The sequence below is a fragment of the Pseudophryne corroboree genome, chromosome 11 (assembly GCF_028390025.1).
Source record: "Pseudophryne corroboree isolate aPseCor3 chromosome 11, aPseCor3.hap2, whole genome shotgun sequence".
NCBI classification, from domain to species: domain Eukaryota; kingdom Metazoa; phylum Chordata; class Amphibia; order Anura; family Myobatrachidae; genus Pseudophryne; species Pseudophryne corroboree.
In genome coordinates this window covers 140,682,899-140,699,716 of record NC_086454.1, presented here as the reverse complement: position 1 = coordinate 140,699,716, position 16,818 = coordinate 140,682,899, and the positions used below count along the sequence as shown (strand labels likewise).

General features: G+C 42.7%; 1 protein-coding gene across 1 annotated transcript in view; it reads left to right on the top strand.

Annotated features, from left to right (window-relative positions):
• The window catches only part of LOC134968683 (solute carrier family 22 member 6-B-like), a 43,180-nt gene extending 39,702 nt beyond the window's left edge, over positions 1–3,478 (top strand). Inside the window, exons 6-9 of the mRNA XM_063944200.1 lie at positions 573–691; positions 1,507–1,721; positions 3,079–3,187; positions 3,268–3,478. Coding sequence (XP_063800270.1) covers positions 573–691; positions 1,507–1,721; positions 3,079–3,187; positions 3,268–3,478 — 654 coding nt within the window. The remainder of the gene's footprint in view (positions 1–572; positions 692–1,506; positions 1,722–3,078; positions 3,188–3,267) is intronic.
• Positions 3,479–16,818: the final 13,340 nt, after the last annotated feature.

Genomic DNA, 16,818 nt, shown 5'->3' with positions numbered 1-16,818 from the left:
CACATGCGCGACCCATCACCATGCGATTGCATCCCGGAAAGGATGCGATTGCTTAGTGATTGACAGCTGATGGCATCACGGGCCGGCACTGCGATGTTTAGTGGGCGTGGTCTGGACAACGCAGGCATGTCCGGACAGTTTTTGGGGCTGCTGCGTGACGTCACACGCAGTCGCTCCGAGAAAAAATATGGCCCTGAACCATCTGTTAGCGCAACCAGCCAGGGCGGCACAACACACACATGCTGGGTGGCCTTGCCCTGTGCTGGGTGGCCCACAGCATGTGAGCAGATGGACGCAGATCTTGCTGCGGAAGCAAGATCTGCATCCATCTCTGAATAGGCCCCATAGTTGTTGTATCCCTTCTATGATGTAGATCTAGCCCTGGGACCAAGGATGCTGGATAGGTAACTAAACCAAGACACATGTCCATACCTCACCCTCTCATGTGCCTGTATTGTCACATAATTGCTAACAATCGTTTGCCAACTCATCATATTTTGTACTATAACATTTGTTCCTAAAACTGTGACTTTCTATCTTCACTTTATCATTTGCATCCTCTCTCCCTACAGACAATTAAATATGAAATGCAAAAGGATATAAATGCAGCTCGCAAGACTAATTACTCCGTGTTAGATCTGGTTAGGACACCTATGATTCGTCGCATATCCTTTGGTATATGCTGTTCATGGTAGGTACTGTATAACACATATGGGTCTGGGACTCAGGGTCGACAGCACAAAGGTCGACACACCTTAGGTCGACACCAATTGGTCGACACACCGTAGGTCGACATGAACAAAAGGTCAACATGGACAAAAGGTCAACAGGAACAAGGTCGACATGGAAAAAGGTCGACATGAGTTTTTTATGTTTTTTGGTGTCGTTTTCTTCGTAGAGTGACCGGGAACCCCAATTAGTGCACCGCGTCCCCTCGCATGGCTCGCTTCGCTCGCCATGCTTCGGGCATGGTGCCTTCGCTCCGCTACCGCTTCGCTCGGCACACTTTACCGTTCCAATCGTAGTCCACGTGGATCGTTAAGTATGAAAAGGTTCAAAAAAAGAAAAAAATCGTGAAAAACTCATGTCGACCTTTTTCCATGTCGACCTTTTGTCCATGTCGACCTTTTGTCCATGTCGACCTAAGGTGCGTCGACCAATTGGCGTCGACCTAAGGTGTGTCGACCTTTGTGCTGTCGACCTGGAGTCCGGATACCACACGTATAATAATGTGTTCATTTCATTGTTACAGGTAAATCAAAAGAAGAAGAAAATATGTTATTCCAGTTCTCCATTACCATTTGCGTGTGTCATGTGTGTTAGAGACATATACAAATCACAATGTGGTTGTTCATTTTTATCCTCTTTGTAGGTTGCCACCTAACCCAATAAAAGTTATCATAGGAGTAGTGAAGGAACAAACTGTAATACAGTAAATGTCCTATAGTCATTGGGACACATCCTCAGAACTGTAATTGTCTCTTCTCTTGGGCTTTGCTCTCTCAGGTTCTCCACCAGTTTTGCCTACTATGGTCTGGCCATGGACCTTCAGAAATTTGGGGTCAGCATCTACATCATTCAGATCATCTTTGGGACAGTTGATATCCCAGCTAAATTTATATCCTACTTTGTGTTGACTTATTTGGGGCGTCGTGTTCTGCAAGCTGGTAGTCTGTTCTTAGCTGGTGCTGCCATCTTAGTAAATATCTTTGTTCCTGAAGGTAAGGAGTTTCTTGATGCTTCCTGTTGGTTAGATTAATTTGGTAAATTACACCAACAACCCAGAAACAGATTGAAACTACTGAGATAACACTTTATGTTAAAACTGACTAATTAGACTCATTATGTGTAGTGCATCCAATTTATAAGGTCTCTTTTTCAAATATATCACATTAGTAGTTTCATCCGGCACACAATATCACAAAGAGGCAACATCGAGGGAACTATTTTTCAAGTAATACTTGCAAGTTATCACGTTTTCGGGGTCTGCCTCCAAATTCTAATTATTTATGCCTTGAATGTGTGTGCACGGGAGATATTGGAGATATCTGCTGTGGTCCTCCGTTTTTGACTGCATAAGCAGTCTCAAAGCTCCAGAATGGGTACAGGTAGTTGTATAGGGATTAAGGACCAGTGCATTAACAATTTGGGGAATTAAATCTGACCAATTGGTGGTGTCCTCTTCTACAGGATCCAATGTAGAGAAAGTCCTTTCTGAAGCAGGTGCCCCCAATTAATTTATGACAATCCGAAACAACATACATCAATTCTGCATAAACTTTTGTCAAAAAGAAATATCATAGACTCTTCAATTGAGTGAACCAGCACCAAAAAGGACTTTGTCTACATTGGCCAATTTAGACCATAGGATACACTCCACATTATTTACTGGCAGTGGCCACCTGCAATGCATGGTCAGCAGACTGTGCATGCAAAGTGGCACCTCGGGGGCCAGAAGAAGCTAACACATTGCAGGTGTTGGGACCTTTTGGAGCCCCTGCCCCTGAATGGGTTTGTTTATACATTTGGTCGAACAAGAACAACGGCAAAAACAAATGATAAATGAGTCTAGAACCTGATAATTACAGGTCTATTTACTAAGCCTTGAGAAAAAGTGGATGGACATAAAGTACCAACCAATCAGCTCCTACCTGCCATGTTACAGGTAGTGTTTAAAAAAATAACAGAAGCTGGTTGTTTGGTATTTTATCTCCATCCTCAAGGCTTAGTAAATAGACACCTTAATAACTATGGACCTAATAGTCCTAAGTTTCTCTTTTCAAGGGAGCTGATAACTACTGGAGGAAAAGTTGTTTTTTTAATAACTCACAGAACATAGTTATATGGCAGACTTTAAATATACCAGGCATATACGAAATTCCTAGGAATAAACTGAATATAGAACCTTATTACAAAAATATTATGATGACTGTCTATCTGAATCCTATACCTTATGTACATTGTATAAGTCAGCATCAAGTACTAAGCCCTATGTGTATCCCTATGTGTATATCACTTCTTGGATTTCCTGTGTCCTGCACACTAAAGATCAAGGGAATATGAATTTGTTTTTTATAGAGCTTCATATTGTACGTACAGCAATAACTGTCTTCGGGAAGGGGTGTTTGGCAGCATCATTCAATTGTGTCTACCTGTACACTGGTGAATTGTACCCAACTGTGATCAGGTGAGAAAAATTCAGTGTGTTGCACAGAAGAGACCAGCCATAGTTTTAATCTGACTGATGACTTATGGTTTCCATTGCAGGCAGTCTGGTATGGGACTGGGTACCATGATGGCACGGCTTGGAGGAATAGTAGCGCCACTCATTCAGATCACTGCAGATTATTACATTCATCTTCCCCTCATTATTTATAGCTGCTGTCCCATAGTTTCTGGCATTGCCGCCTGCTTCCTTCCAGAGACGCTTGGTATGCCGCTCCCTGAGACCATACAAGACGTGGAGAGGTTGGTATAATATTCAAATTTTACTTTCCACTATACGTCATTATAGAGTGAGATTTGTAGCTCCACATTTGCTCTGAACTCAGTGTTCTGTAGAAGTTACACAATTAATCGATGTATATGGTAGAACCCACAGCTCACCTAAGAAAGAAAATTCCTTGGTTTGGAGCACTCTTTTGTATAATATTTACATAATAATGAAATGTTTTTTAAAAGTTAAAACTTAGCTTTAATTATTCAAAATTAGACTATAAAATAAATGGGGTATATAATTCAAATACTGTTTAATGAATTCCCCTAAGAGTATAATGCTGGATGTAATATTCGTCCTTGTGGCAAAAATATATCTGAGCAAGATCTATTCATTAAACTTGAGTATCTTTCTCAAACATTGCTTAGAAGACAGTAATCTGTCTAGGTTCTAGCAGGCGGCATTCATAATACGTTATAGATCATTAGATCCTATGACTGAGTAAAATCTATTCGTAAAACTTGAGTGTCTTTCTTAAGCATTACTCAAAAAAACAGTAATCTGTCTATGTTCTGGCAGGCGGCATTTATAATTCGTTTGTAAATCGTTAGATCGGCATATCTCCTTTAATGTGTCTCTAATGTTACTATAGCAAATCAAAATAATAATAACCACATAATTAGTTCCTCTTCCATGTTGTTAAAAACTCATAAAAATGTATTCAAGTGTAACCATTCACAGAAGTAGAACATTTCTAACTACCCTTCCATATTGCTGAGAACCTTATATACAAATCAGTTCAAATATAACCATTCTACTTTGATAGAATACAGATGTAACAAACTGAAAGTATGTATCCACTTGTTTGTGTGACAGGCGCTATGGCCTCATTGGTAACAGTATAAAATGGAGTGGCTTCTAAGTTAATACATGGAGCAGTTTAAATGTTTATAATAGAGGTGACCACTGTTATTATACTGAAGCATGCAACAAATTTACATATGTCCCACAAAATCAAATGGAAATTAACTTTGTATGTGGTATATGGTCATGATATGAATGAAAAAACCCCTATAAGTGGCCAACTGGGAACATTGGAAATACATCATAAGTCCCCAAGTAAAAAAACAAAATCTGCCACTTATCGCCCTTAGGTGTATGTGGGGTTGTTACCTTGCACCAAAAAAATGTAAATATAGTACCTGTGAAATTTGAAGGAAGAAGCAGTGGACACTCTAGTTCAATATACCCATCTGCTGTCTGACCTCACCTGTGAGCGGAGGACAGATGAGAGTGGGAACGTGAACAGTGCCTTGAAAACAGGGGAGATGGACAATGGCTTAGGATCCCGTCGCGGTGTTAGGTGGACCCTGATGCCTGACTGGCCTTGCAGGGTCAAAATGCTCCACTGGGACCTGGGCCAAAATGAGTGTTTGAAGGAAGAGAGAGGAAGACAGAGGAAGCCAAATTCAGCTTCATTACACTTCCGCTGACCGTATAAACAATAATTGCAGCGGGCAGTTAGCTGATTGGGGCAATGTTAAATAAAAATGATAGATAGGTGAAAGACATGGGATTGGTATATCTCCCTCGTATGTTAGGCAAATGACATGAGGAAGGAGTGTTTTTTTGTACGCTGATTGGGGTTATGCTTGTTTAATAATCCACAAAACCAAGGTTCCTCTGATGGTATTATCTGCTTAATGACTATGAGAACATGCAGACCAATCTGATAAGTCAAATACAACTGTGTATGCATTTCATTAAGCACTGATTATTACCATATCCGAGAAAATGGTTAGTACCTAATATAGTGGAGGACAAAAGGTAGGGTGCCTTCATAAATTAAGAAAAATGAGAAAGAAGAATTAGTTGGCACTCGAGTCCGCTAATCCCTTCTGCTGTCTGACCTCATCAATGAGCGGAGGACAGATGAGAGTGGGACCGCGGGCTGTGCTGTAGAAAGGAGAGAGAAAAAGATCAGGTGGCGGCTCGTGATCCCATAGTGGCGTTAGGCGGACCCTGATGCCTGCGGCCTTGCAAGGTCCAAACAGGGCCGGATCTAGGGGGGGCGAAGGGGGAGACCGCCCCCCCCCCCCTAACACAGTCATAGCCACGCCAACTTTTGAGCAGAAGAGAGCTCTCTGGGCTTATACCACAGCAGCACAGAGGAGCCAGGAGAGCAAGGGTTACAGAGCATTTGCCCCTCACTTGCTGGTGTGTGGGTACTAGGGCTAATAAATACAATTACCCCATAGCACAGTCACATGTACATAGAACAATCACAAAGCTCTATCTCAGTCTCACTCAAAAAGTTCAGTCAGAATTGAGAGAGGAGGAGTTAGGATTGCAGATGGGAGGAGTTGGGACTGTAGAGGGAGGAGTCAAGATTAAACAGTAAACAGCCCCCCCTAAAGAAAAGTCTAGATCCATCCCTGGGTCCAAATGCACCACCGGGACCCGGACCACCGGGACCCGGACCACCGTCCGTGAGAGGAGGAAGAGAGAAGGTGGAAGGGGGATACCGGTCTCTGCCGATATTTGCCGCTTCAGCCGCTGTATGCTCACGCTGCTAGCCGCGGCTCCCCCTGCAGTGGGGAGTCTGTGCGTTGAGCCATTTGGACATACTTTTCACCACATGGGCTTGCTCACCTCGCAGCCCTAGTTATAGTTCACTTCTGTAGAAGTTAATCAGTTATTTCACTGAGCAAAAGTTTTATTTCATGGATGGTCCAGGTCATAACTGAACCCAATAAAATTAAATTGTTTAGATATTAATTAAGCTGTTTTAAATTTTAATTTACCAATGGCCTTATTAGCCTGTATGTGTGATCACTGCTATACCACACTGCAGAGCCATCGGTGGTACCATCAAAAGGGGGAGATTCTGAGGAAGGCACAGGGAAGCCATAGGGCACAATTGCATGCAGATCCATGTCATTTAGATGAGTGTTTCTGGGTAGTAACTGGGGTGTGGGTACCAGGTGTGGAGTGTCAGTGTCAGCAATTGTGTCATAGAATTTGACGGCAGATAAGAACCACTTGGCCCATCTAGTCTGCCCTTTTTTCATCATATTTTTATGTAAAACCTTATTTGATCCTTATTTCTTTGTAAGGATATCCCTATGTCTATCCCATGCATGTTTAAATTGCTCTACTGTCTTAGCCTCTACCACCTCTGATGGGAGGCTATTCCACTTGTCCACTACCCTTTCTGTGAAGTAACTTTCCTCCTGGTACCCTGTTGCATACCTTTGTGTTATCTGCAAAAAGGCATACTTTCCCTTTAATGCCGTTTGCAATGTCACCAATAAAGATATTAAAAAGCACTGGTCCAAGTACAGTTCCCTGGGGTACTCCTCTGGTAACATTTCCCTCCTGTGAATGCACTCCATTTACTACAACTCTCTGTTTTCTATCCTGCAACCAAGATCTTATTCATTCAACAATCTTAATCCCCAATCCCAAACTTTCGAGTTTATTTAGCAGTCTGCAACGTGGAACAGTGTCAAAAGCCTTACTAAAGTCTAGATAAGCTATATCCACGGCTCCACCTTTATCCATCACTTTAGTCACACAATCAAAAAAGTCAATAAGGTTTGTTTGACATGATATCCCCCCCCCCCCCCCCCCCCCCCAGTGAATCCATGCTGTTTGGGATCCTGTAAATTACTGGATTTGAGATAATCTACAGTACAACTCTCTCTTTTAAAAGTGTTTCCATCAATTTCCCTACTACTGATGTAAGACTCACTGGTCTGTAGTTGTTTGCCTCTTCCATGCTTCCACTTTTGTGCAGTGGGACTACGTTCCTTCTTTTTCAGTCCTCTGGAATGACTCCTGTAGCTAATGACTGGTTGAATAATTCTGTTGATGGTGCTACCTGTACCTCTTTAAGCACTTTGAGTATCTTTGAGTATCTTCGGATGTAGCTGGCCCCATAGATTTGTCCACTTTCAGCTTTCAGCTTCTCCTCTGTAAATGTACTTGTTTCATTTTCCTGAATATCCCTGCAACTTAACTGTGGCCCCATCCCCTCTCTTTCAGTAGTGAATACTGAGCAAAAATAATAATTAAGACGATCTGCTATAACATTGTCTCGATCAAGAAGACTACCATTCTCTGTCTTTAGTTTTATTATTCCTCCTTTTGTTTTTCTCCTTCGCTTATATACCTAAAAAAGAGTTTTGCTCCCTTTACCCACTGACTGGGCCATTTTCTCCTCAGCTTGTGCCTTTGCACATCTGATTACCTTCTTAAGGGCTCTACACACTGTGCGATATTAATGAAAGATATGAACGATCTTGTTCATTAATGAATGAGATACCGTTCATATCTTTCAGTGTGTAGGCACCAGTGATGAACGATGTGCGTCCCCGTGCTCATTCATTCATTCATCGCTGGTGCCCCGTCACTTGTGCATGCAGGCCAATATGGATGATCTCGTCCATATTTGCCTGCACTGCTATGGAGCCGGGTGACGGGGGGGTTAAAAAACTTCACTCCCCCCATCACCGCCCCCCCGCAGCCGGGTCACCCATCAGCCGTCTCCGCCATCGGGCAGCTCGGCATCGGATTGCGCTGTGTGTAGGGCCCATTAGTCTCCTATCTAACAAGATATATATCTTTGTTTTCCTTATTTTGTGTCTGCTTATGTTTCCTAAAAGCCATCTTTTTTGCTTTCACAATACTTGCTACTTCTTTCACAAACCACACTGGCTTCCTTTTCCTTGTATTTTTCTTAACACTTTTGATACAAAGGACTGTTGCATTTAGTATTGCACTTTTTAATGTTTCCCACCTCTCCTGCACTGCTTCCAAGTTCCTCCACTCTGTCAAAGAATCGCTTACACATTTTCCCATCCCTACAAAATCAGCCTTCCTAAAATCTAACGCCTTTGTGTTTGTATGGGATGAGTCAGTCTCTGTCTTTATGCTGAACCATACTGCTTGATGATCACTGGATCCCCGTTTTTCATAACCTTTACGTCAAATATTCTGTGTCCATTTGTAAGTATTAAGTCTAATATTGTGTCTTTCCAAGTGAATGGATGCTACCTGCAGGGAATTTAAAATGTCCATACTTCTAGTGGAACTAGCAACAGACACCTCCCAGTTTACATCAGGAAGATTAAAGTCTCCCATGATTATTACCTCTCCTCTTAATGCCATTATAGTTGTGTCCTGCAATAGGTTCTTGTCATGTTCCTCTTCCTGACCTGGTGGCCTGTATATCACGCCAATACAAAGAATCGACTTCTGCCCTGTTTCTATGGTCACTCAAAGGGCATCAGTTTTTTCTTCAATACTTTGTATTAAGGTAGTATTTATGTTTTTTTTTTTACATACATTGATACCCATCCTCCGTTTCTTCCCATTCTGTCCTTTCTAAATAAAGTAGATCCCAGTACAGCTATGTCCCAGTCATGATTTTCATTACACCATGACTCTGTAAATGCCACAATATCTAGATCATCCCTTGTCATTATTGCAATTAGTTATGGGATTTTTAGGTCCATGCTTAGTCAGACATTCTGTCCCTGCCATAGGCCATGTCCAAAGTTTGATGATGTGGCCATTTGTGCACCAATATTATGCACAAAGATTGGCCGGTGAGTACCTCAATAGGAGGCCCATTGGCCTTGACATGCAGTAGTGGCTGTGACAAAAGATGCAACTGCTACTGCAATAGTGTTCACCTCTGCATCACCCCCAGAGCCTTGCATCTTCTGATGGGAGAAGATAGTTGCACCTATACACCTGAAATTATGTCTACCAGCATTCTCTCCACAAAAGAACTTGCTTTTTGCACAAAGATTGGACTGTTGCTTATACTTGCATTGGGATATCATTTAGTTTTGCACTGGTGTGCCTGGCTGCTCTGCCCAGTGCACAGTAAGCTTAGTAAACTCTGCCCAGAGCATAGTCATCTCGGGACCTACTCTCTGCATGCACTTGGGGTTCCCTGTCTCTAAGAAACACCACCTTTCTGCTTTAATGGGAAGAAGAAAGTTTACAACAGTTCTCTAAATGCTGTACAATTGTACATGCATCCAAATGGCCTAGAGCAATGCCCCCATACTGAATGACAACCACTGCCATACTGATTAGGCTTCCCTCTCTTCACATTGACCCTGCCCAGTAGTAGTGGTGGGCTTTATACAGAGATATGTCCTCGCATTACCAGTTACAGATTATCTTTGCCTGTAGCTGGATTCTGTGCAAGTCCACATCTGATGATATCAAGGACAGCAACCAGACCGAAGCTGACAGAATATTGGGGTTCATGTATCAAGCAGTCATAGTAACCAATTGACTTTAAAGTAGCATTTATAAAGTACAATCAATAAAATGACAGGTAGACCTTGATCGGTTGCTATGAGTAAATTTACCATGGGTCCAATTCTTCACTCATTGCTTGATATATTTCCCCATCATCTCAAAACTCCACACACTGCTGCTCTTGTTTTGCCTGCAAAAGCAGTCCGGGCAGAAGGTGTCCCCCAATAAGGATCAGAGCCTCTGTAGAGAAGTATTGCAGTCTATATATTGTGTACAGGAAGACCCCACTTAATGCTACCTTGCATAATGCTGATTGGTTACAACATGCATAAGTCACTGACTGAATCATCCTCTGCGAATGCTTTACATATTCCTGGTTCTCGCTGTGCCTCCACCACATGCTGTGTGTGTGTGCGTGCACTTCCTCTGATGCTATTACCAGGTTGATGTCAGCAGTGCATTGTCTATAATGACCTTGATTTACACAGTACTCTGTCACTGAGTAACTCATCCCCAACCTTATATTATAACATATTATAACTTATATACTGTATACACCTTATACTTATTATATATTTCACTTGTTAGGCACCACAAAGTGCCATACACAAGGTAACATAAAAATCATATTATTATTATTATTATTCTTTATTTATATGGTGCCACAGAAGATCCACATCGCCCAATTACAGAGTATATAAACAAGTAAGCAAAACAGAAAAATTGTGACTTACAGTTCAAGACAATATAACACAAGTACAGGGTACATTTCTGCATGAGCAGACGACACTGATATAAGTATCAGGGTGGCAGAATACCGACGGATTTGGTGCAGTCGGAGGGAGTATGGAGTAGTAGATGGCTTAAGTAAGAGAAGGAAAAGCACATGAGGGAAGAGGACCCTGCTTGTAAGAGCTTACATTCTAAAAGGGTGGGGAAGACTCAGACTACATTCTAAAGGGGAGGGGCAGACTCAGATGGGGACAGTGAGCGTGGGACAGAAAGCTTAGCATGAGTTTGCTGGGTTTGGTTAAGAAGTGGGTCTTGAGCCTGTTTGAAGTTTTGTAGAGAGGTGTTGAGTCTGAGGGTGAGAGGTAGAGAATTCCAGAGAAAGGGAGCAGCACGTGCTGTAAATCATGGAGGTAGGAGTGGGAGGAAGGAGAGGCATGCATTAGCGAAGAAGATGGGAGGGAGTGTAAAAGGAGATAAGGTCAGAGATGTACTGTAAATGGGAAAGGAGTGGGTGAGGACTCTGTGTGTGTTTGGTGAGGAAGATGAGCTGGGCAGAAGCACTGAGGATAGATTGGAGTGGAGAGAGGGAATTATCAAGGATGCCATATAGGAGAAGATTACAGTAGTCCAGTCTGTAGATGACCAGTGAGAGGATAAGGGTCTTGTGGCATAAATACAATACATTAAGCACAACAGTATTGCAATAAAACTGAGTGTAATTATACCATCTGTGCTTAATGATGGATATCATTAAACACTGAACTGTAAGGGTGCCTAGAGGGCGGAGGTGTAAATGTATTAAAGGTCAATATGGGGGGAAGAGGTATCAGCACATGTCATGTACACTGATACCGCTTCCCTCCCATGTATTAATGCAGCGGTGCGTGCTCAGTTACAGGGGCACTATGCTTCCCTGTCTCTATAGGCACTGCTATCTAAAAGACAGCATGCCGATGTTCCGGGCCACTGTAAGAACGGTCAGTTGCAATGACCGTTCCAACACCTGCAGCTATCGATTTTGACAGCTGTGGTCATACTTGCCTACCTGACCCTCTCCATGAGGGAGAAAATGCTCTGTTCCTGGACTTTCCTGGTAATGTATGATTGCCATCACCTGTGGTGAGCTAGTTAATTGATAAGAAAGGTGTTTCACCACAGCTGATGGCAATCATACATTACCAGGAAAGTACAGGAACAGAGCATTTTCTACCTCATGGAGAGGGTCAGGTAGGCAAGTATGCTGCAGGTGTTGATGCCCTGTCTCCACAGCATGGACAGTGCTGTCCCTGGCTGTGGCGGCTGCAGGCTCTGGGATGCACATGGGAGATCTCGCAATAATAGCAGTGGAGCTGGCTGGACATGGAGACACAGCGCATCAGCACTAAGCTGATGTGCTGTTAGCTCAGACAGGAACAGATGTTTTCACTCCTCCAGTAGGCAAGATGATGAAAAATCTTGTCGATCTAACTTCCTGCTTCACCTTGGTAATGAGACAAAGCAGGAAGTGAAGTGCTATAGCGGCATGATCAATGCCACTATAATGCATCTGCCCTTGAGTTTGGGAAACCCTGACCTAATGTATGGGTCTGCAGACAGTGCCAGAGTCACTGAAGGGCAGAAGGATATTGGGCCTAATTCATGTTTGTACTCACATGCCTACGCAGCTGCGATTTTTTATCCTGCGGACTTGCTGATCATCGCAAGTGAAGCTGCCACCCAGAAAAGATTATAGATGCCCACCGAAGCCATCATAAAGACTTAAGCAACTGCATTCACCTATGCCGCACCGACACAAAGACAAGAAACATCGACTCTTCGAGTAAGTCTTTGGTCACAGTGACTGGCCATGGCAGCAGTGATGCTGGCGCCATGTTTTTCTATGTACATGATCACAGCTGAAGGCAGATATCTGCCCCAAAAATGGGCCTGTTACCTCCCCCATATGGTCCCTTTATGTCAATGACTTTACATTAATAATCTCACTCCGAGTGGCATTGCAAAGGTGACTTAGTGTATGCGCAGTGTATGTGCAGTGTATGTGCAGTGTATGCGCAGTGTATGTGCAGTGTGCTGATAATAAGGATCAAATAAGGATCAAATAAGGTTAGAGATAAAAATAATGTAAAAAAAAAAAAAAGGGGCAGACTAGATGGACTAAGTGGTTCTTATCTGCCGACAAATTCTATGTTTCTAATTACTCAGTTGTAGAAACATCTGTATTGTGTACAAACATTAATTAGGGCCATTGACAGATACTATAGGTGCCAATGGTGTATAATGGAGGTTAGTCCAGACAATTAATAGCGTAACCAGGTTGTGGTTTAATAACCAGGTAATATGAGTTGCAGGTCAACAAATGGTTAACACAATGTGTACACAATACAGCAGGTTTTATAAACAGCCAGGAATCTGCAGGGGTCAAAGCAGGTGGCGCCCGCAAAGGGGAGCACACACCTGTATATACTGCAGGGTGATATGGAAGGAGAGCCTGGAGCTGCAAGGGGGTGGTGTAGGTCTATAGGGCACTGTGTGTCTGTGTGTGTCTATGGGGCAGTGTGTGTGGGAGGGGGGGGCGGGGCTATGGGGCTGTGCAGTGGTGTCAAGAGGGGGGGGGAGGGTACAAATTACCCGGGCCCAGGTCTGATGGAGGGGCCCAGTGGGGCTCCGGGCCCCCTTCCCCTACATGGCAGAAGCAGGTGCTGCTCTTATCCTCAGCCCAGCACAAGCTGCGGTGTGCTGGGCTGCAGTGTGGCCATGGAGGCTCTTAAAATACAATTTTTTTCAGTATTTTTTCTAGGGGTGCATGACCACACCTCCTGTGATTAGGCCACGCCCCCTGAAAAGTACCTGGGCCTGGCCAGGCTCTCTACTGCCCTGGGGCTGTGTATACTGACTATGGGACAGTGTGTGTGGTGGTGGGGGGCTGCTTATTTTGACAGTCCTGGGCCCCATAATTTATGATGGCAACCATGGGAGACGACCTTATGACTGTCTGCTGTATTGTACCTATCTGCTTTGTAATGTCAGCGATGACTGATCACAGTCTAGGACTGGGGCATGTAGGGCCCACCGGGGTAATGCAGTGGTAAAGGCCCATGTTTAGGGGTGTGGCCAGTCCGCAGAGGGGGTGTGGCCTGCCACCTCATTGGTTTGACTAACCATTAGAGAGAGCCCCTTCATAACTATATACAGTAAATTCATCTGCTGCTATCATGATAATGTATCAGATTAATAACAGATTAGTAACAGCAATGGACTGTAGTAAATACACCATAGTACAGTATAAGGTAACATATTTATGATGTATAATTCAAGTGCACAGTCTGGAACCTGATCCTTAGAGCAGGAGGTGGGGCCCCCAGGCAGTGGGGCCCACCGGTGGTTTCCCCTGTACCGCTGTGGGCCAGTCCAAGCCTGACTGATCATGTACACTTTTTATATCTTTGCAGACCGACACATGGGAAGGAACCCTCCAGACACAATGAAGATGTGTCTTTAAAAGAAACTGAATTAAAGCTCATAAAAACTAGTTACTGATACTGTTACATTTTCCATCAACCATTAATTCCATACAGCTTGGACAATGTATACGCACAAGAATCTGGAACTCTGAAGTCTGTTGTCACTATTCATTTTTATATGAAAACATATTAAACAGTGCAGCTTAGGCATTCCTGTATATAGTAGCTGATGAATTGCCTAATTGCATAATGCAGAATATGTTTGACTTGAAGTTCCTAAGAAGAGGGAAATAAAAGCTTTTCCTTAAATTTACTGTCTCCATACCGATACTTTTTATGTTATCGTTTGATTATGTTACATTTAATTCCATTCTAAAAATGAGTGTGATAGTTATAGGTGTACCTTAAACATTTTTCCGTTTCCTATAGAGACACAATTGACTCCAAAATCTTTCTGTGTTATTGAACTTACATAACTACCCAGTGCTATGAAATGACCGGATGTGGATCATAGGGCCGAGCACACTTAGGTTGACAGTCATTAGGTCGACCACTATTTGTCAGTAGTGACTAGGTCAACACCTGAAACAGGTCGACACAGTAATTATGTGAATGTGTATGTGGTAGGTGCAACAGGGTGCGCTAAATCTGTGAGTAACAGTTACCCGTTTGAGCCTTTTAACGTGAGTAAGAGGTTAAAAAATACTTCCATTAATACTTTCTATATGCCTCCACTTTTAGTTAGGTTCCATATGCAAGGAAACAGATAAATGGCATATAGTGTAGTATATTTATAGGGAAAATTTAATACAACAATAAATACAAATATGAATATAAAACAAATGTCACACATAAAAAACAACTTTTTCTCAAAGTTCCAAATGGAGGGTAATAGGGTGGAGGATTACCAGAAAAAAAGTGTTAGTGGGCATATAAGATGTAACCTTAGGGCAACTGGTTCCAGAACCTGGTTCCCACGTCCCCGACACAGTCTTCTGGTCAGCCTTTCCCCTGGTTCAAATCCGGTAGATGCTCCACTCTCCTGCTGCTACGCTTTTCGAGAATATCCCTTCATCGGGCAGTGAGAGTGGAGTAAGCAGAGCTTTCTATTTATACCTTTCCTGTGGATCACTTCCGGTTCAGGGGTCAAGAACCGGGGCTTAAAATATTACCTCAAAATAATGGTTTAGTATATTGAACATGATTTGGACAATGATAACTATTTCCCTAGCTGCATATCACGCAATTTCTATTAAAAATAAATCGTAAATGACCTAAAAGGCCGTATCCTGGTGACCGGAAGGGACACAAACGTCACTTACGGTTGCGGCCGTGAACGTCCACTCGTTGCTGTCCTTCAATATTGTTCATAAAAGTCAGTTGAGTAACAGTCCGAACCCACCAGGGTTCATACTGGCGGGTGGTGAAGGGCAAAGTCGTGTATTCTTTGCAGACCCGGAGCGCCGAGTTTAGCTCCGCCGTGGGCCGCACTTTGGAACGCACCGGGCCTTCCGGTGACGCACTTCCGGTAACGTGCGTCATCCACTACATATTCACATGCGGTCTAGCGCCCCTACTGTCCAGATAGTATAGGATGATGCATGCACCTCTAACTGCCCATATGTTCGTTCGCATGAGATTAAACATGGTACACATAAAAATAAATGAATAAAATTAGTAAATTGACATCATGAATAATTAGATGTGTTATAAAATAACAACCATAATGGATGGTGGTGATTCATGCATAATTTGTGAGACAGAGACTGAAAATAGAGAATTTGGAAGGTTAGAGGAAAATGATGATTTTAGAGGAACCATTTCAGTTCAAAGTCTCCGTTAAGTCCATGAGGGATGAGGCTTTTTGCCTTGTGGATCCATTTCATCTCGCTTTTGGCTAAGCGAGTGGCTTCATCTCTATATCTCCAATTATTTTTTACGTTTTCAATTGCCAAAAACCTGATGATATTTTTGGTTGAGCAGTTGTGTTTTTCTTTAAAATGGTTCGATAGCGAGTGGGTAGTCAGCCCTTTCTTTATGTTACGGAGATGTTCGCTCAGTCTGGTCTTTAGGGCTCTGCTGGTACGGCCTATATAAACAAGATTACAACTGCATTCAATCAGATACACCACATTAGTGGTATGACATGTCATGAATTGTTGGAGTTTGTATTTCTTGTTGCGGATGGTGAATTCTTCAAATTTTGACCCTTCTGATTTAATTTCCTGACATGCTTGACATGTCCCGCATCTGAAAAAGCCTTTGTTTCTTATAGGATGGAAATCTTGATGTGGTAGAGCACTCCTGGTCAATTTAGTTTTCAAATTGGGTGCCTTTCTGTAGATAAATTTGGGTGCTTGAGGTAGAGCTTCTTTCAAGACAGGATCTCTTAATAACAAATGCCAGTGTCTTCGCACAATGGACTCCATCTTTTTATGTTGATGGTTATATTGAGTTATGAAGGCATATTGTGTTTTCCCATCGTCTTTTTTCTTCATCTTTGTTCCTTCCAGAAGTGCCGTCCTATCTTGTTGTAGGGCTTCGTTTTTGAACTTTTCCAATTTGCTCCTATCATAGCCCTTTTCAATGAAACCCATTTTCATAGTGTCGATTTGTTCTTCACATATTTTTTTGTTGCTGCAATTTCGTCTTAGTCTTAAGAATTGACTTTTTGGAACACTCGTGAGCCAGTTAGAGTGGTGTTCACTCGTGACTGAAATGTAATTGTTGGCATCTGTAGGTTTTTTGAAACATTTTGTTTCTAGTTTCTCATCTTCGACATATAGTATTAGATCCAAAAAGTTGAGTTCTTTCTGGTTTGTTGTTACACTTAATTTGATGTTCATGTCATTTAGATTCAATTGATCAGAAAAGTTATCCAGATCGGTCTTACTGCCTTTCCAGAAG